The 19048-nt window shown below is 54.9% G+C and overlaps 2 protein-coding genes and 2 long non-coding RNA genes across 7 annotated transcripts in view; 3 read left to right on the top strand and 1 right to left on the bottom strand.

The window, feature by feature from the left end:
* MAP3K14 (mitogen-activated protein kinase kinase kinase 14) overlaps positions 1–3138 on the top strand; it is a 43956-nt gene extending 40818 nt beyond the window's left edge. For both annotated transcript variants that reach the window (XM_045489255.1, XM_045489256.1), the window contains 2 exons: positions 1030–1130; positions 1466–3138. In XM_045489255.1, coding sequence (XP_045345211.1) covers positions 1030–1130; positions 1466–1630 — 266 coding nt within the window. In that variant the 3' untranslated portion in view covers positions 1631–3138. The remainder of the gene's footprint in view (positions 1–1029; positions 1131–1465) is intronic.
* A 116-nt stretch (positions 3139–3254) lies between these two features.
* SPATA32 (spermatogenesis associated 32) lies at positions 3255–19040 on the top strand. 3 transcript variants are annotated; one of them, XM_045489258.1, is made up of 12 exons: positions 3714–4040; positions 11194–11248; positions 12063–12117; positions 12421–13283; positions 15807–16031; positions 16151–16203; positions 17063–17206; positions 17575–17646; positions 17730–17850; positions 18097–18275; positions 18396–18554; positions 18884–19040. In XM_045489258.1, the coding sequence occupies exons 1-12, from the start codon at positions 4028–4030 to the stop codon at positions 19018–19020; spliced, it is 2076 nt and encodes a 691-aa protein (XP_045345214.1). In that variant the 5' UTR covers positions 3714–4027; the 3' UTR covers positions 19021–19040. The 3 variants fall into 3 exon arrangements, with proteins under 3 accessions (XP_045345215.1, XP_045345214.1, XP_045345213.1); XM_045489257.1 differs by having other exon boundaries at positions 3716–4040; positions 16148–16203; XM_045489259.1 differs by lacking the exons at positions 18097–18275; positions 18884–19040 and having other exon boundaries at positions 3255–4040; positions 16148–16203; positions 18396–18539.
* Positions 4999–13292, bottom strand: LOC123603859. Its single transcript, XR_006715073.1, has 3 exons — positions 13180–13292; positions 12607–12741; positions 4999–5110 (listed from the first exon to the last, which is right to left on the bottom strand). It is a non-coding gene; the product is annotated as an uncharacterized LOC123603859 (long non-coding RNA).
* Positions 13349–15600, top strand: LOC123603858. Its single transcript, XR_006715072.1, has 3 exons — positions 13349–13517; positions 13873–13927; positions 15545–15600. It is a non-coding gene; the product is annotated as an uncharacterized LOC123603858 (long non-coding RNA).
* Positions 19041–19048: the final 8 nt, after the last annotated feature.

Raw genomic sequence — 19048 nt, 5'->3', positions numbered from 1 at the left:
TGGCGCAGCGGGGGAAGGGAGAGGAAGGCACCGGGCGCCCGGACTGGAGGAGCCTGGCCATGAAGTCGGTCTAGAGCAAAGGCCCTGATTGCCCCAGAGCCTTCCCTGGTGGGGCAGTCAGTGAAGGACCTGGCCCCTCATGGGTTGCCGATGGAGTTCTAGAAGGCCCCTACTGTGGGGCACAGAGCGGTCTCTCCTGGCCTAGCGTCAAGAAGTAAATAATGCCTTCCAAGGGGAACAGGAGGAACAAGGCCTTATGAGCATTTAAAAAAAATTTTTTTTAATGTCTATTTATAATTTTTGAGAGAGAGAGCACAGGTGGCAGGGGGGCAGAGAGAGAGAGGGAGACACAGAATCCAAAGTAGGCTCCAGGCTCTGGGCTGTCGGCACAGAGCCCGACGTGGGGCTCGAACTCACGAACCGGGAGATCATGACCTGAGCCGAAGTCGGCCGCTTAACCGACTGAGCCACCCAGGTGCCCCGACCCTGTGAGCATTTTGATCAAGAACTCCGCAACAAGTTTGCTGGGATCCTCCTCTGGGATTTAAAGTCATTAAGACAAGAAAGAAAACATACATGGACTTGTTTTCAAGGGTGGCTGCGTAGGCTATGTCGTGATTTTGATAGAACGAGGGTTTCATCAGCTCCCACTCTTACCAGGGCCGGTGTGACACATGGCATCAAGCCCCCGTGGCCTGGCCGACGGCTGTCCCAACTGAGGGGACATTACAGCCTAAGTTGCCCACAATCTAATTTAAGAGTCTCTGTTTCCACTTCCTTTTTGCTTTGTGTGCAGGTTGGAATACTAGTTCCCCATAAGAGCCAACCTTAGCTCTTTGCATTGTGCAGGCCAAATTCTAGATGTTGACAGAAAATTACCAGGAAGAGCTAGCAGGCGTAGAACATTAGGGCCACTCCAGCCTAAATGTCACATCGGCTTCCTCACAGCCATCCTGCGTCCCTCTCCGTGGGGCTCCTCACAGAGAGCCAGCAGCCTCTCTCCTGACGGTCACCTTGCCTGCCTTCTAGGTGTGAAAATCCAAATACAGTCTCTCAACGGCGAACACCTGCACATCCGGGAGTTTCACCGGGTCAAGGTGGGGGACATCGCAACAGGCATCAGCAGCCAGGTAAGGGGACAGGTGCACACTTAAGAGGCAGAGTCCCAGAAGTCAGTGTACCTGGCCCAGCCCTCCAGGGGGAAGGCTTTTGAATAAGTAGAAATGGCACTGTAGGGAATAGTTGACTTCAGTTATCCCCCAAGGGCTCAGGGCAAGCCCCGCGGTGGTGACTGAGGGGTCCCCAGGACCTACCCTTGGGCTGGTTGAGATTCTCCAGAAAGAAAGGCAAGAGTATGCCTTCGGGACAACCCACCTGGCTGGAGAGAGACCTCCGCTTTGCACTTCTGGGCAGCCCCCAAACCCCATGCTGCTGTCTCAGGCCTGCTGGTTTGCTCTGCCCCCAGATCCCAGCCGCAGCCTTCAGCTTGGTGACCAAGGACGGGCGGCCCGTGCGCTATGACATGGAGGTGCCAGACTCGGGCATCGACCTGCAGTGCACCCTGGCCCCTGATGGCAGCTTTTCCTGGAGCTGGAGGGTCAAGCATGGCCACCTGGAGAACAGGCCCTAACCCAGCCTTCCACCACTGGCTCTGCTCCACCGGAAGCGGCCTGCCTTCTTGGTGTCAGTGCCGCCCCCGACACACGGGCTCAGCCTGCTCCCAGGGACCCGCCACCCTGTGGCTTCACTGGTGGGACTAGGGGTGAGCAGAATGCCTCCCAGGATCTGCTGTGTCCTGCCTGACCCTGCCAAGAGAACGCCCGGTGCCCATGTGAGGAGGAGGAGGGAGGCAGGAGGCCGCTCCCCATGGGGAGCCAAAAGGGTCTTCTCTGCTCTGGTCCAAACAAGCTGGCCTGACCTGCTTAGATCAGTGACCACTTGCTGGCAATCAGGATAGAGCAGCTTCCGGCCTGGGTCAGGGAGGGGTGGGCGAGCCCCTCAGCCTCCAAGCAGGTGTGAGGGTGTGGAGTGTCCCAGGACCCACACCCAGGTCCAATGCAGGAGCGGGACGGCAGGCGTACCCACCCCCGGATTAGCGGGGAGCCCTCTGACCCCCTTGCCTGGCCATCGAACCCCCCTTTAGACCTAGCAGCTTTTCTGCCAGAGTCAGGGAGGGAGGAAGGCCGGACGCTGGAAGTCTCCCAGGGAGAACATGCTCGTCATGTTGTTGCAGGACAGGTCCTGAGCCGAACTCCGCTTCAGCCAAGGACCAGAGGTGTCTTAAGTGAAATGGTTCTCAGTCCCCAAGCACATGTCCCTTTGCCGCCGGCCACCAGTCTTCCCCAGAGCAGCAGGCTCTGAGCCCCAGCACTGCTCCCGACTGGCTGGCACTGAGCCCCCTCATCTGTCAAAGTGAAGGGTGACGGGAGCCCTACCTGGCAGGAGCCGTCTGGAGCTGGGGTGTGGCAGATGTGTGAGAAAGCAGCAGCCGCAGGCACCCCCCCCCATCCACCCCACCCCCACCCCCCGTTCCTCCCGGCCACGGCTTGGAACATCATGCACACCAGCTTCCTGAGACACAGCCCCAGCATCACACTCACACCAGCCCCGCCCTGCCCCTCGTCCAGGGACAACTGCCAACTGCACTTTGCACTCTGATGACCTCAAAGCACTTTCACGGCTGCCCTCCAGGAGGGCAGGTCAGTGGTTCTGCACGCGCAAAAGCAGGCCAGGAGATGGGGTGAAGGGATTCAAGTCTTGACCTGTCTTTACGCGCACGACCCCTCAAACCTCCGTTTTTCTTTAAGATGAGCCCCACCCCCCACCCCATTGCCCCGGCCCTGTCTTGTCTTCAGTGGGGGTGCTGATCAGGACTCATGTAGCATTAATCAACTGTGAATCATTGTGTGGGGGCCTGCCAGCCTCTGCTTCTGGGGGTGAGGGGTGGCCCCTGAGATCCCTCCTTGGGAGAAGCTCGTCCCCGTGTCTTGCCAAGGCGGCGTCTGCCCAGCTATCCACATCGAGCAATTCTCCTCCCCATGGAGGGACCCCCAGCCCCCAGGACGTGAAGATCTCCAGCCTTGGTACTGCAGAGTTCAGGTTGTAGAGAACTCTTTGTAAGCAATAAAGTTTGGGGTGACGACAAACGTGTTAGGCCGTGGCTGTCCCCATTCTCACCTGCCTACTTACAGAACCTACTTACAGATCCTAACCGCTGCCTCCCTTTGCCTTCTTGGTGGGATCTTCCCAGGTCTGCCCTTTTATTGTGGGCAAGGACTGTTTTCAACCCTTGAGCGAGGTCACTCTTCCCCCTTCCCCCTCCCAGTGGGAGCTTCCAGGCCTCCTTTTGGCCTATCTATTCAGACCAGTTAGGCAAGATGCCCCACCTGGTGGCAGTAGGGAAGTCCCTGGCCTGACATGGATGGGGGGAGGGGGGGAACCAGGAGCCCAGAACAAAGACTGCCCCACCCACTCCTGTCCCTGAGGCCTGGCTTCCAGGGAACAGAACCGGGAGCCAGCCTAGACTCCCAGCCCTGAGTGACCAGAGTTGACTTGCCAGGAGTGGGCTCCTGTCTGAGGATGAATTCCACCCCCCCCCCCCCCACACACACACACACACAGGCCGCGCTGAGCACATGGTGCCTTGTCAAATCTGGCTGCACACCCCCGGAATCCTTGCTCAAGTATGTGCGCGTGCCCCAGGCAGGTGCAAAGGCCATCCAAGCTTACCGGTCGCGGCCCTCTCTGGGACTGCTGGGAAGAGCCAAGCAGTCCTGCGTCTTTGGAGAGGGCTGGGGCTGCGGGGGTGGGACAGCCTTCTCCGGAGGACACCTCCCAAGGGCCGCCCCGCCCGTGAGCCGGGAATCCTGAGCGCTGTTCCCTGTCCGCGGGAGGGTCGCGGCAGGGACATCACAGAGGCGGCGACATCACAGGCGCCGGCGCCCCCCCCCCCCCAACCCCCAACCAAAGAGCTCACTGGAGGCGGAGGGGCAGCAGCCAGCAGCCCGCTGGCAGAGCCTCGGTCAGCATGGGGGTGACAGGTGGGAGTGGGCTGGCGCGCGGCTGGGCCGGGCGCCGAGGGATTTTTCCAGGCGGGCGGGGCGGGGAAAGGGGGAGGGGCGGGGCGCGGAGCAGAGGCGGGGATTCGGCCCGGGGCCCCTCCCCCCTGCCCCCAAAGCCCCGGACCGCCTAGAAGGAAGGTCGACCCCAGCCAACAGTCCTCCGCCCTCTGACTACCACGCCCGGCCTGGGCCTTGCGCGGTGCACAAGCTTGTGCGCCAGGGCTCACATGAGCACCTGGGAGTACAGGCCACAGATTCAGCAGAATCTTGAAGGGGTTTCTGGGCACACGCCAAGAGTGGCCTTGTGCCCAGGAAACAACTCACGAATTATCCCAAACTGCTGATGACCCTAAAATCCCTTTCAGTCGTTCCTGATGATTGGAGCCTTTGCAGGGAGAAGCAGTGGGCTTCAACAGATACTGAGCACCTCCTTTGTCCTTTGCACTCTTCTCTGTACCAACGGGCAAAGCGGTTTCCACTGAAATGGGGGCCTTCTTGGGACCTTCTCTCCCAGGAGGACACGGGCCAGCATTAAAAATGTGCCAAGAGCCAACAACCAGAGCGCTTTCCCCCTTTCCCAAACTTGTGGAGTAACAAATCGATGCAGACACCTTAAATCACTCCTGTGACATTTACGGCACCCCCTTCAGCCCTTGTGTTAGGCCCTGAGTCTGATGAGTTCACTAAAAATTAAAATGTGGGTTAGACAGCTAGGTGCGTCACAGAGAAGAGGACTCAGGAGACGTGAGTTGGCCTGTCAGGAGTGAGTAGGATTTTTCCAGAAGAGAGACTTTCTTGGTATCTGAAGTAGCCTGTGCAAAGGCACTCAGGCACAAAAGGGCCTGCCTGCTGTGCTCTGGGGGAGCGGGCTTTGGGGCTGGATACCAGGAGATGCCAAAAGAGAGCAGAGGTCAGATGACACAGGATCTTTGAAGCCACTCTGTAGTCTGGATGGGACGGAAGGCAGGTGTGGTGCTGCGGGCTCACTCTGAGGTCTTTAAGAAGCCCGAGCTGGAGGGAAATGTGGCTGCAATGCTCCAACTAGAAGCCTAAAGAGATTGCAAAAAACACCGTGGTGGGCCTCGTGGGCTTTGGAACCAGTCAGACCCAGGGTCAGGTCATGGTGCTGCTCTTAACAGCTGTGTGGCTTGTGCAGTTTCCTCATCTGTGAAAGGAGAGTCACGGCCGCTTGAGCCTAGAGTGGCTGTGAGGATAGAACATACAGGAAGCACTCAACATGAAGTGTCAGTGGGTAGTAATTGCTAGGTTTGTGTTGACTTTGGTGTTGGTTGCTGAGGAGAGGCAGTGGGGGTGGAGAAAGGGACCTGCACAAGGTCAACGTCAGAAGTAGGGAGGTCAAAAACTGGGGAAGGGGGGGGGAGGGGGTCACAAATAACCCAGGTTCCTAATTTGGGCAAAAGTATGAAGGATTATCGGGGAGAGGGGCTTATCAGGAGTTGAGTGATTGGGAAAGAAGACGGGTCAGGCATGCAGAACTGTGTTGGTCACACTAGAGTCTGGAAACGCAGGGTGTCAACTTGTGAAAAAATGGAGGACAGGCCACGTGGTTTGGCAGGGCGAGAGGGATGAGGAATGCATTTCTTTGCACAGACTTCTGCCGACCATCCACCTTGCAGACTCTGTGTGCAGGGGCATCAAAGAATCAAAGTGAGCCACCCACACACTCTGCCCATCTCTAATGAAGGGTCAGCAAGAGGTCCTGCGCTCAGAGGTCTGCAGGGGCAGGGCAAGCGAGACTGGAAGAGAGGCCACGGGGTGGAGTCCTGAAGGTCTCCAGGAAGCAGTAAGCCCCGAGCGTCATCTCAACAGAAAACAAGGGACATTTCGGAGACAGGAGGTATCTAAGGCTCTGACAAGGGAGAGGTCCCCTTAGGGAGAAATGTGCAATCGGTAACTGGAATTTGAGTTGAGAGCTCAGGAGAAGAGGGAATAAGAAATGGAGATCGGAGGCTTTCCTGTGGTCTAAGCCACGGACTTGAAAGCTCCAGAAGGCAGAGACTGGATGTTCATCACTGTATCCCCTAGAACACTGCCTGGCCCTTACCACGTGCATAATATTAAATAGTACTGAAGAGCTTATTCAGTGATGAAAAGCAAGTATTCCCTATAGCACACCCCTGGTCTCACTCAGAGTACCCACAGTTGTTTCATTTGAACTGTTTTTCTGCCTAATTACCTTCTTATCTTTCTACAAACTTCCAGACTCTTTCTTGGTTTATCAGTGCTAGACATTATCACCTTCCTGCTCTAATGGATCCACCTGCCCCCATCCTCCCAACATTATTTTTAGATCTGCTGATGCCTTTGTAAGTTTAATATACTCCTATATTTATTTTTTATCACTTTAGACAGTATCTTTTGATATCACACATAGTAAGATGTTCTTAGTGCCCCTACCTTTCCCTTCAGCTTTCCTCCCTGCCTTTCACCTCCCAGTGTCTCTAACCTGTATTTTTACTTTTTCAATATCAAGGTTGGTAGCATTTACACTGCCCTATAGCCACAAATATGTTTTCCAAATTTTATTTATATGTTGCTTCTGAGGGTTGAAAATTAGTAAACAGGACTTACGTTATTGTGACTACGTAACTACTGTTTACTGCAGAACCAGGAAAGGTACTACAATGACCTTTTCTTTCTCATACAATTTTTTGTTTTTCCTGGAGTTTCTAGTTGCCTTTGTTTATATTCTTTGGTGTATCATAGTCTTAGTTTTTACCAACCTCTACATCTAGTCAACTATTCTATAAGATTTTCTTTATTTCAGAAATCTACTGCCTCAAACCCTTCATCTTCTTGCCTCTGTACAGTTAACATCCTAGGACTTAGCTGCTTTCCTGGGGTGGACACACTATTTCCTTCCTAAGTCTCTTGTTTTACACCTGTATTTTGTTTTAGCACATTCTCAAATAACTTCCTAAAAAAAGAGGAAGCAAATTTCCTGAGTCCTTCCATGTCTGAAATGATAAGTTGGCTGGATATAAAACTATATATTAGGGGCACTAGGAGTGGCTCAGTTAATCGACTCTTGAATTTGACTCCAGGTCATGATTTCACGGTTCGTGGGTTTGAGCCCTGCATCAGGCTCTGCGCTGACAATGTGGAGCCTGCTCAGGATTCTCTTCGTCTGTCCCTCTCTCTCAAAATAATTTTTTAAAAAACTGTAGGTTAAAAAACATTTTCCTCAGAATTTTAAAGGCAACCATTGTTGTTAACTCTGCTGCCTATATAATCAGTTCCCCTCCCCTTGTAGGTGACTGGTTTTTCCACTTTAGAAGCATTTAAGAATTCCTTGTTCCTAGTGCAATGAACTTTCACAGCAAGGATCTTTTGATATCTCTAGTGCTGAGCATTCACTGAACCCTTTTAAGCCAATGACATCACTCAGTTCAGAGAAATTTTGATTTTTCTTTTCTATATTCTCTATTCTTTCTGGATCTCCTTTTTATTATGACTCAGAATTGGACTGTCTCTTGGTCCTTTTCTCTCACTTGATATTTTGGTTCCACTTTCTGGGATATTTTGGTTCTACTTTCTGGGAAGATTTTCTGTTTTATTTTCCGATTCTTTTTGCCAAAAGCTCTTTTCCTAATTCTTTTTTAATAGCATCCTATTCTTGCTTTTTGGTTGCAACATATATTGTTGAATATGTACATCTCAGAATCTCTTAAGATTTTAGAATACTTTTAAAGCTCCTTTCTGTCTCCCAAATAACCTCTGGTCTTCTAGAATCACCTTTTCTCTTTCTCTGTCAATTGCATATGGGTAGCTTCGTCAAATGTCTGATGATGCTTGACTGTTCATGTTTAAGAGTGAAATCATAAAAAGCTGGTTGGGAACCTGTGACTGCAGGAGTGATTGCCTGGCAGGTATCACTTTAGGATGACCAGGCAGGAACCAGATATATCTCTGTCCAGTTCAAGAAGATCAACAAAACTGATAAGTCTCTAGCCAAACTGAACAGGACAAAAAGAAAGAAGACAAAAGTTACCAATATGAGAAATGAAAAAGGTGACATCACTACAGAATCTACAGATATGAAAAGGATAATAAAGAATATTATGAACACCTTATGCCAATAAATTTGCCAACTTAGATGAAACGGACAAGGAAACTCCAGGCCCACATTCACAAGCTTCACCTGTGAATTCTACCAAATGCAAGAAAGAAAGAATACGAATTTTATACAGACTCTTCCAGAAAATTGAAGACAGAATACTTCCCAACTCGTTCTATGAGGCCAACATTATTCTAATACCAAAACCTGACAAAGACAATATAAGAAAATTATATACCAATATATTTCACGAACATCATGAGAAATTTCTTTTCAAAAGTTAGCAAAGCAGGGGAGTCTGGCTGGCTCAGTCAAAACATGCAACACTTGATCTCAACGTCATGAGTCTGAGCCCCGCATGGGGTGTAGAGATTACTTAAATAAATAAATTTAAGTAAGCAAATCAAATTCAACAATGTATAAAATGATAATACACTATGACCAAATGAGATTTATCTCAGGAATGCAAGGTTGATTTTAACATTAAAAAATTAATTTATTTCGGGGCGCCTGGGTGGCGCAGTCGGTTAAGCGTCCGACTTCAGCCAGGTCACGATCTCGCGGTCCGGGAGTTCGAGCCCCGCGTCAGGCTCTGGGCTGATGGCTCAGAGCCTGGAGCCTGTTTCCGATTCTGTGTCTCCCTCTCTCTCTGCCCCTCCCCCGTTCATGCTCTGTCTCTCTCTGTCCCAAAAATAAATAAACGTTGAAAAAAAAAAATTAAAAAAAAAATAATTTATTTCACCATAAACAATATAAAAGAATTATTAACAGAATAAAATATAACATTGTTCATATTCTATAACATGTTATATATAACATATAATATACTAACAGACTATGAAAGAAAAACAGGAGCGCCTGGCTGGCCCAGTCAGAAAAGCATTCAACTCTTGATCTTGGGGTCATGAGTTCAAGCCCCCCATTGGGTGCAGAGATTACTAGAAAGAAAGAAAAAAAGAAGAAAAGGAAGGAAGGAAGGAAGGAAGGAAGGAAGGAAGGAAGGAAGGAACAGAAAGAAAAGAAAAGAAAAGAAAAGAAAGATATACAAAAGAGAAACCATATAATGATCTCAATAAATGCAGAAAAAACATCAGGCAAAATCTGACCTCTCTTCCTAATTAAAAACTAAGTGAACTAGAAATAGAAGGGAGCCTCCTCAACCTGATAAAGAGGATCTATGAGAAAAGCTACAGCTAACGTTATACTTAAGTATAACAGTATACTTAAATACTGAATGCTTTCTCCCCAAGGTCAGGAACAAAGCAAGGGTGTCCACTCTCAATTTTATTCAGCATTGTACAGAACATTCTCAGTACAGTAAAGCAAAAAAAGGAAATAAGACACATCCAATTTGGGAAGGAAGAAGTAAAACTGTCTTGTGTCACACACATTGAAAGTAATCTCTATGCCCATCATGGAGCTTAAACCAAGGACCCAAGATCAAGGGTCACATGCTCTACCAACCGAGCCAGCCAGGTATACATTTCTAAATACTAGCAACCAGCAGTTGGAAATTGAAATTATTTCACATACTACAGAATGTCACCTGAATCCCTAATAGAACATTCCCAAGTTGGGCACAGAGGTCCCAAGTTGAGCCAACCTCAGAATTTTGTTTCCAACCCCGAGAGCTGCTGTGAGGTTCACACCATAACACTTTCGCTTCCTAGCCACACCCCAGTTGTTGTTCGTGGAACGGTTTAGGCTGTGGCTGTTGATTAGATTGTCCAGGGAAATTTTGTAGGGCGCGCAAAGGTTCTGAGGTGAGAGGCCGGGAGAACAGCAGCACTGGGGTCAGGTGGAGTTGGAAACGGAGACGTGGGGAGGAAACTAAGGGAACGTGGCAGTTGAATTGGTGCAAGATGTGGAAGAGACCACTGAGCTGGCTCTTGGGAGCCCCTCTGTGGCAGTACACTCCTAGCCCGGCCACGCAGGTGATCCAAAGTGATGCCCAGGCCCAGAAGGAACATGGATGTGCCCAAATCCCAGCCACAGAACCAACCTCTACATCTCTTAGGAAGAAGCCGTGCACATTCTGATCCTTTGGATATAATCTTGGGAGCAATTCTTCTCGGCCAGAGCCAAGGTCATCATTTCCTGCCACACTCCAGGCTCAGGGGGACCCAGCTTTCCCACTGCCATGACAACTCCACCATCAACCCCCATCTACTACCCCGGGGAGCAGAGAATGGGACAGCCTGGTGCCCCTACCCCCCAGAGGATGAAAAACAAGCTTCCTCCATAAAAGATGCGAGCCTCCAGGGAAATGACTGGGGTGGGGGAACCTTCCCCAAAGCGTTGCTCAGCCTCTTCTGTAGGAGGTGATCGGACCCCAGAAATCAAATAGCTGTCAGCATCACCTCAGATCAAATCCCTAGGGTGAGAACCTCGGCCTGCAGTAGGGGGTGGGTGACCCCAGGATGTGATGGAGTGAGGAGCCTGGAGGAGAGAAAGGGCTTCAGGGTAGGAGAGGCCGGGATTAGGGTGAGCGGCAGATCTGAAGCCTGGCCAGAGAGAGTGGAGAAAAGGGGGCAGAGGGGCAGGAATGGAGGGAGATGAGGAAGGTTCTCGGAGGGGGTGGTCCCATGCAGTTACAGGCTCCTGGGTAGGAAAGCATGCAGGACAGAGGAGTTGAGAGTTTCTGGAGTCAAATCTGCATCCAGTTCCTGACAAAAGCAACTATCAGCTGAGGGACCCTGGGCCAATGAACCTCTTCTCATTTTTTGTTGAATCAATTGAGATAAAGCAGAGAATGTGCCCCCACACAATGCCCGGGCAGCCTCGTGGAGGACGGTGATGGATCGGGGAGAGCTGCAGGAAAGGCAGATTCGGGTGTGGAGGGGAGCAAATGTGGGGCGCGGGGCTGGTGACCTTGGTGGGGAGAGCAGGGAGCCGAGGGGCAGAATGGGAGAGCGGAGGGTGAATGGGCTGAGATGGGGGACAGGGAGGGAGGCAGACACCTGCCTGGACTCCAGACCCGCCCCCCCCTCCCCCGCCGCCCTGGGACTGTCCCCGCTTGCAGCTCCCCTGCCCTCACTTCCTTCTCCCTGCCAGGTGCCAATGGATTTCCCTGCTGTGGCAAGGAGTCAGTGGACATTGTGGAGACGCAGTGAGAGCCAGTCCCCCACCCTCCGGGACCACCAACCCTTACCCCTGCCACCACCGCCAAGTCTTCGTATACTACGCCCCCCCAAGCCAGGATCTCCCTCCATCTTGCTTCTTTCCAAAATCTCCCCAGGGGCAGTATCCAGGCCAAAAGGTCGTGGGGGGAGTCCTACCACCCCCGCTTCTTCTCCTGCCTCCAGCCCCTGACATTAGTGAAGGACTGAGGGGTGGCGGGGCACACTGGGGGACATGGATGGGGACTGATGCCTTCTCACTGCCTTGCTCTGAGGACAGAGCTACCTGAGGTGAGGGTGGGCAGATGCCCGAAGAAGGAGAAGGAGTCCCTGTGGTTGAGCACTGAGGGCAGGGGCCCAGATGGCAGCAAATTTCCAACAAGAACTGAGGGGATCCTACACACGTGCACACACACACACCTCTGCCTTTCAGATCTGCCAGGAGGAGGGCATTGTCCTTGAGCTTCTCCTTCTATAGGGAGCCAGCCTCTGGGCACTGGCCACACTGACTCACTGGAACACTTGGTTAAAATGAAGCCTCCTGGGCCTCACCTCCAACTGACTGGGGTCCCTCTTTGGGGCAGGGGGCAGCCTGACAAGCTCTCCAGGCACTTCCTAAACCCACTAATGTCTGAAATAGCTCTCCGGTGGATGCAGGGACAGTGAGGGGAGTGGATGAGCCGGGGGCATCTTGCCAGGGGGCGAGGCAGGGGGCCTTGAGGCCCCCAGAGACCTCCATCCTCCTAAAGCCATCCCACCCACCCCACGGAGGCCTGTCATCCACTCTGTCTCCTTCCGTCGTAGGGGCACCATAACCCAACACCAGTTCCAGCAGGCACAAGAAAAAGAGGAGACTGAGGTAACAGTGGGCGGGGGCACCTCTTATGGGGAGGCGGTAGGTAAGGGGCAGGATTCTTTAAGGCCCGTCTTCCCCAAATCCCTGACAAGCCTGGGACCCTGGACAGGGCACGCTCACGCACAGCCACCCTCCCGCCTCCCCGCCCCAGGGAGGTCTCTGCAAAGTGGCACGTGTAGGGGGGGGAAGCAAGCAGGGAGGGGGTAGGGCAGTGTAGGGAGGAAGGCAGGAGAGGGGGGCAGGGAATTGGCGCCAGGGAGGACCTCAGGGCCAGGGGCCTCCCCGGCTTCATTTGAAATGTTTCAGCCGGAGAAAGAATTGCTAGAACTGAAGCCCGTGCAGAAAGAGGACCTGGACCTTAAGCCAAAAGTGGAGCTGGAGCCCGAGCCAAAGCCCAAGGACCCTGAGCAGCAGGAGTACAGGACAGAGTTCCTCCAGCCCTTCCCGCAGCAGGACATCAGCCAGTGGAGCGTGAGGTCCAATTCCAGCTACCTGAGTGCTGCCGAGGAGGGCAGGGCGTCCGCCAACCATCGCTCCATCCGCGTGCAGACCTCCAAGCACCTCTTCTGGGCAGACAAACTCATCCAGGCTTCCGAACATAGCCTGCAGCAGGCGGTCGGCAGGCAGCTGGACAAGAAGAGTACAGGTAAGGCCACCAGCCATCAGGACCAGCAGTCCAACCTCAAGGGTGCCACGTGCTCCAAGCAGCAGCTCCAGAGCCCCCACGCCCAGCCAGCTCCTCCGGCCGCAGACGCCCAGCAGCCACCGGATCCCCACCCGGCCTCCCCCAGTCCCTCACCAGCCATTGGCCTGGCAGAGCTGATCAACTTTGCGTCTTCCTTGGCCGTGGCCTCCTCCAGCAATATGGACTTGCCCAAATTGGAGCATATGATCAAAGCTCCAGCGCAGAAGGCCGAGGCGCCTTCTACAGATCCTGCCGTCCCACCGGCCGTGGACCAGCCGGAGAAGGAAGAGCTCGCTAAGGAATGGCTAGAGAAACCACTCGAAGCAGGGGAGCCACAGAAAGCTTGGAAGCAGGAAGACAAGAGCTTCCCCCACTCTTACCTTGACTTCAACAAGCCGGGGGTCAAGAGGGCCACCATCGAGGGGGAAGTGAAGCTTCTCCAGGCACCGACCATATCCCTTCCGCCTCAAGGAGCCGTGGAAGAGTAAGCGAGGCTGGCCCACAGCTTCCCAAAAGAACAGGGTGTGGGCTAGGACGTGTGGGTGGGCCCGCTCTTCACACAGCTGGGAAAGTGGAATGAGGGGCCCCGGGGAGGGGATGGGGTGGCCTGTGATGTCGCAATCTCAGCGACCTCATAAAGGCTGCTGGAAACAGGGTTCCGGTGGACTGAGGCGAAGTGCCAAGGCCAGGGCTGGAGGAGGCGTGGGGACCATGGAGGGTGAGCACTCCTGGGCTCGGGCAACGACCCGGGCTCGAAATGGGAAGGGCCATTCTAGCATTAGGAAGTTTGGTCACCCCCGTCAGAAATGCTCAGGCTAGCATCTGCCCTGCTGAGAACCTGATGGCCCTGGGCCCGGGACCCACCGTGGACTGGAATGTGAGGGAACAGGGTTCTCCAGCACCCCTTTCTTCCCGGTGACAAACAGACACAACAGAAGGTCAGCTGCCCATCAGCGTGCAGCAGGAAGAGGCCCTCTTACCCCCAGGGCCCTCCTCGCAGAGGCCTCTGGGATCACCCCTCTCCCGGACCTTCCCACTGGGCCCCAAGTGACACTCTCTCTTTTACGTTGCAGCTCACTGCCAGGAACCAGGAAAGGGAGTCCATTATTGCTGAAAATCCATTTTAAGGTGTCGTCCCCCTCTTCCCCAGAGAAATGACTAGACAAAACCAGTAAAGCCTCCAGTGCTGTCCCCGGCTCAGACTTTTTGTGCAAACGCTCCCGGACTAGTGAGCTCACCCAGCCGCGGCGTCCTGGTCTCGATTTTTTAGGGATGCCACCCCCTCCCCTTTTTTTAGCTACCCTAGCCCCACCTGCCCAACCCACCCCCAAGGGCTCTGCCAGCCCTATTTGGCCCCTACTCACTCCCCACGGGTTGTTTCACCTCACTCACACCCGTCCAGAGCTCTCAGCTGGTCAGCAGAGACTCGTGACCAGTCTCAGGGAGGCCTCGGTGCCCTCTCTGAGGCTTCAGGCTTCTTAGGTCATGATGTGGGGCTTCCTCTTGGCCTAGAGGCAGGGGCATGATGGGATCATCTTAGGAGAGAGCCTCCTGGAGGTGGGCTGGGCAGGTGAGGAGGTGAGTCTGAAAGGAGTTCTTCCTGCTCGGGGAAGGGATGGTGTCCAGGGGCTCGAAGGAAGGGAAGAGAGCAGCCAAAGGACTGGCCGTCCAGGGCCACAGCCTTGAGCTGGAGGTGTCTCAAAATGTAGGGGAGAGCCCGTACGTAATGGCGCACCTCCCCATGCGGTCCAGACACACGCACACACGCACCCCCATCCGCTGACCCCTAACATCACACAGGCACGCACATCCGTACATCCGCCCACGGACAGTCCCACGCATGCCGTGTGCACAAGCCTGTGAGCCAGACACACGCAATAAATGCACACACAAATGCACAAGCCTCCCCACGTTGGGGAGGACAGGCAATGTGGGGAAGCGTCTGGAAGAGGTGAGATGGCGGCAAAGGAGGGAAGGGAATTCAGAATGTGGGGAAGGACATGGGTGTGAAAAGGGCAGTCAGGGAGAAAGGGAAGGGAGAGGCGGAGCCATAGCTGGGGCCCTGGTCAGACTCCAGACCTGCTGATGCCAGGGCTCCTGTCAGGTGAAAGCCCAGGCTTGCAGGCCCTCAAGAGCCTGCCCTGCCTTGGGGGGGGGGGGGGGCCAAGTAGGGGAGTGCCCAGGGCCTAGGAGGGTGCGATTAGGAAGGAGTGAACAGTTGGGAATGGGCCAGGGCCAGAGGAGGGAAGGGGTGCCGGCAGGAGACTGGAAACAGGGAGAAAGAGAAGATGCAGAGGTATCTGGGGAGGGGCCTGGCTGAAGTGTCACATGACCATTGGGCTGCATCTTCCTGGAGTATCTGTAAACTGTGGTTTGTAAACTTGCATAGTTTGGAGGAAGAGATCCTTCCCTCCGGGGAACCTGGGTTAAGGGGGACCACAGCCCCACCTTGGACTATCCTCCTCCTTCCCATGCCCTGATTTTGGGACTCTGAGGCCTGCTTCTCCCTGGGCCTCTGCCAGCCTGTGTTAGCTTCTGGAGTGGAGTCGCAAACTCAGATGCCTTAATCCGGGCAGAGACGCAAAAGAGTAAAGCAGCAGGTTCCCCGGCGAAGAGAAGCTGGTTTGTGGTGAGGGAGAGAGCGCACGCCTGTCTAAAGATGTTAAAGTTCACCCCAAAGCCAGCCTGGGGGCGGCGGGCCTGGGGCGCTGGACCAGCCTCAGACCCTGTGACTCTGCCTTTCAGGCAGCAGAAGGCAGAAGACCAAAAGAGCCCCGTCGTCGGCACAGAGAACGTACAGGTGACCAAGGCTGGCGAAGGGTCTGCTAGTACAAGCTATGCCCCCAGAATCCTCTAGATAGGGGACCGTGGGAGCAGGCTGGTGTGCGGGTCCTGGAAAGAGGTAGAGCTGAGCGCCCACAGGCCTGGTCCCAGGGCCCCTGGCGCCCGAGCACTCGGGTGGGTGGGCGGGCAGGGCCCTCAGCCCTGTCTTCTCCCTGCCTCCAAGGCCTCCACAGAAGCCTCGAAGACTGCTCCCACCAGACCCAGGAGAGGAGCAGCCCTGCAGGATGCAGAAGGGGAGGCCGCAGCAGCCTACTGCCCTGCTGACCCAGGTGGAGCCAGCATCCATCAGGGCCACAGGGGCTGAGCAGGCTTCCCCGAGGGCCAGGGAGCGCAAGCGCCTTGCAGCTACCCGTTTGGTGCAGTCTGGCTCAGGTTCTGGGTCTCAGAGGTAAGGGCAGGGACTGGAGACAAGGCCTGGGGTGCTGGGTCTGGGGCAAGGCCTGCTTGGCCCTGGCATCTCTCTGCAGCAGGTGTAAAGGCCTTTCCAACCTCTTCCACCCGAAGCAGAAGCAGCTGTGCAGACGAGAACCTGCTACCCATGACACCCCGGCAGCTGGCAGGTGAGGGCCCCAGAGCTAGGAGTGGGAGGTGGGGCGGGGGGGTGGGCAGGGGGTGGAAAATTAGGGAATGCTTGGAGCCTAAATGCAAGGGGTTGCCTCCTCCAGAGGCTGGGGTCACTGTGAGAAGTTAGTGACCATATTGTAACTGTCCTTCAATGCCAGTCTAATTGGCTAATCTTTACAATTCCAGGGCTTACTGGTGTGTGTGTGTGTGTGTGTGTGTGTGTAGGAATGGATTGGTGGATAAAAAGGTATTTGGATGGTGGGTGGATGGATGGACGGATGGATGGACAGGATGGAAAGAGGAAGGGAGGAAGGAGATTGGGAGAAAGGAAGGGAAAAAAAATAACTTGAGTTCCCCACCCCCCTGGGGTCTGGGGCAGTGGGGTTAGGGGTAGAAGGAACCACTTCTACATTTGGGGACCCCAACGTCCCCTCTAAGGTCATGCCCTAATAGTGGCAGGATCCCTCAAAGCAGAATCATTTTACTCACCATCAATAATTTTCAGTGCCCACTGCATGCCGGGTGCCAGCAGGGCCCCTGGAGCCCCAGAGCGTCCCAGCTCCAGAGCCAGACTGCCAGGGTCCAAAGCCCAGGCTTGCCCCTACGGCTGGTGTGACCTTTGACATAAGTTTTGAATGTTTTTTCACACAGGCATATCCGAACATGAGTTTGGGACATGAGAATTGAATGGGGACTTTACACACAGCAGCCACTGCTGTTCTTTAAATGCTGTAATGCCCCAGGGGTTGGAGTGACCCGAGCCTGGAGTGATTCAGTCCCATTCTGAGCTTGGAGTGGGTGGATCTCTGGGCCCCCGTGTGCGGTTCACCTTGCTGCTGGCCTCCCTGCCCCCAGCGTTCCAGGAGATCTTCAAACTGTTCAGCCCCAGCCCGACAGGCACTGTGGACATGCGCAGCATGAGAGCTGCCCTGCGCCACGTGGGAATCCAGCTGAGCCCTCAGGAGATGTGTGAGGCTCTGCGGCAGGCAGACCTGGACGGTGGGTGCCCCCATCCCTGGCCGCTTGTCCTCCCCCGCTTCTAGCCCTGGAGGCTGCCTCCTCTGCCCACAGAATCCCTGGCCTGGTCCTATTTTAAATCCCCTCTTCCAGGAAGCCTGCTCTGATCAACACATCTATCTCATAGCCCCTAAGCACTTCTGCTGTGTTAATACTCATCCTGACTTGGGGCTCCCCGCAGGGCAAGGACTATTTTTCTCCCCTATTCGGCTGGGGTTGATGTTTGGCTAGAAGTGGGACTGGAGTCTCTGATGTCCAGAAAGAACTGCAGGCAAGACCCTAAAGCATATGTGGTGTAGGCCTTCTGCAGGGGAGGCGCCCCCAGGACCCCCTCCTCTCTCTCTTCCCAGGTGATGGAACTGTAAGCTTCAAAGACTTCCTGGGTGTCCTTACCGACAGCTACCGCCTGGCTCAGTGCTTGGGTAAGGAGCAAGGGCAGTGGGTGGGAATGGCCTGGCCTGGGGGAAGGTTCCTCCTCACCCTCCCCCATGATCTCTGCTCCCAGGCCAGGCGAGGAACAGCCGGTTCTATGACCCCCAGGGCCTACAGACCCTGTTCTTAGAGATTCTGTTCAAGCTGATGAGCCAGGGCTTTGTCCCCCACAAGTTGGTGCAGGAAGTGATGAGGTAGGCACAGAGTCCCCAACTTCAGGGCCCAGGATTGGGGAGGGGCAGACTCTGCCCCATGCAGGGGTCCCTGAAGTTCCTGCCGCAGAGACGGGAGCCCTGAATTCTGAGTCAGTTTCCTGGGTCCCAACTTACCCCAGGCCAGAGACAAGTGGCTTCCTGTCCTGCTTTGGTTTCCCCACCTATGAGATGGAGAGGACTGGGGGAGGTGGTGTCCGAGAAGGCTGCCCCACTCTCTCCTTCAAGCTACTACACCAAGAAGCAGCGGGCTCTGCGGCCGAACCCAGGCTGGAAGGACCGGTGGCGTGACCACAGCGGCTCCGCGGGCGCTCCCGGGGGCCTCACCTTCTTCTGCCAGGCCGCGCGCCTCAGCGGCCTCTCCAGCAATGAGCTGGAGCTCTCGCTGCACAGACTAAACAAAGCGGGTGCGCCCCGGGCCGGGCAGGAACCCGCTGGAGGCGGGGGAGGGGGGGGGGGGACCCTCACTCAGGACCTGCTGTCAGGACTAATCTCTCCTTTTCCTCCTACCGGTTTGCCCGGTCCAGGTGCGCGCAGCCCCTACTCTCAGATCCCTAACTTGGCGAGGCAGACACCGCCAGAAAACAGGAGGCAGAAACGAGCCCCGCGCCCTAACGTCCGACTTCTCAAGTCCTGCCAGCCCAGCAGCCACAAGCTTGGGCCCAACCAAGGGTCTCTCAGCGCCGGTGAGAGCAGATAAAGGGGGCGGGGCGGTGAGGGGCGGGGCTGTGGATAGGGGCGGGGCAGGCGGAGTGGAGGCGGTGCCGACACGGGGAGGACAGGAGTAGAGTGGGAGCTGGACTCCCAAGAAACCGGGACCAGGCAGACGGAGAAGTAATCCGGGATCACTCGGGGGCGTGACCAAGGGTAGGGCGGAGCCTACGAAAAAGGGGTGGGGTACCCAGGTAGGAGGCAGGACTGGCAGAAGTGGGACTGAGCGGGTAGAAAGGCTAATCCAGTCTATAAGGGGAGCTGCCGGCTTGACCCTCCGCACGCCCCCTCCGCCCTCCCACAGAGTTCGTGGGCCAGCCAGCAGACCACGTGCACCCCTCGAAGTTGGCTCCCTCGCCCCCAACTCTAGTGCAGAAGCAGCCCTCCTCCCCTTCGCCAGCCTGTTTGCAGAAATCTGCTATGAAAAACGTGTACAAGTAAAGCGTTTGCGGAGAAAAACAGGCTGCGT

Source organism: Leopardus geoffroyi, chromosome E1, assembly GCF_018350155.1.
Source record: "Leopardus geoffroyi isolate Oge1 chromosome E1, O.geoffroyi_Oge1_pat1.0, whole genome shotgun sequence".
Classification (NCBI taxonomy): domain Eukaryota; kingdom Metazoa; phylum Chordata; class Mammalia; order Carnivora; family Felidae; genus Leopardus; species Leopardus geoffroyi.
Note: the sequence above shows the minus strand (reverse complement) of the source record. Positions and strands in the feature narration are given on the sequence as shown.

Excerpts from the sequence above, each read along its gene's own strand:
- SPATA32 (XM_045489257.1), top strand. Across the intron at positions 11,249-12,062 it reads GTGGACATTGTGGAGACGCA|GGGCACCATAACCCAACACC; the intron begins GTGAGAGCCAGT and ends CTTCCGTCGTAG. Across the intron at positions 17,851-18,096 it reads TTGGTGCAGGAAGTGATGAG|CTACTACACCAAGAAGCAGC; the intron begins GTAGGCACAGAG and ends CTCTCCTTCAAG.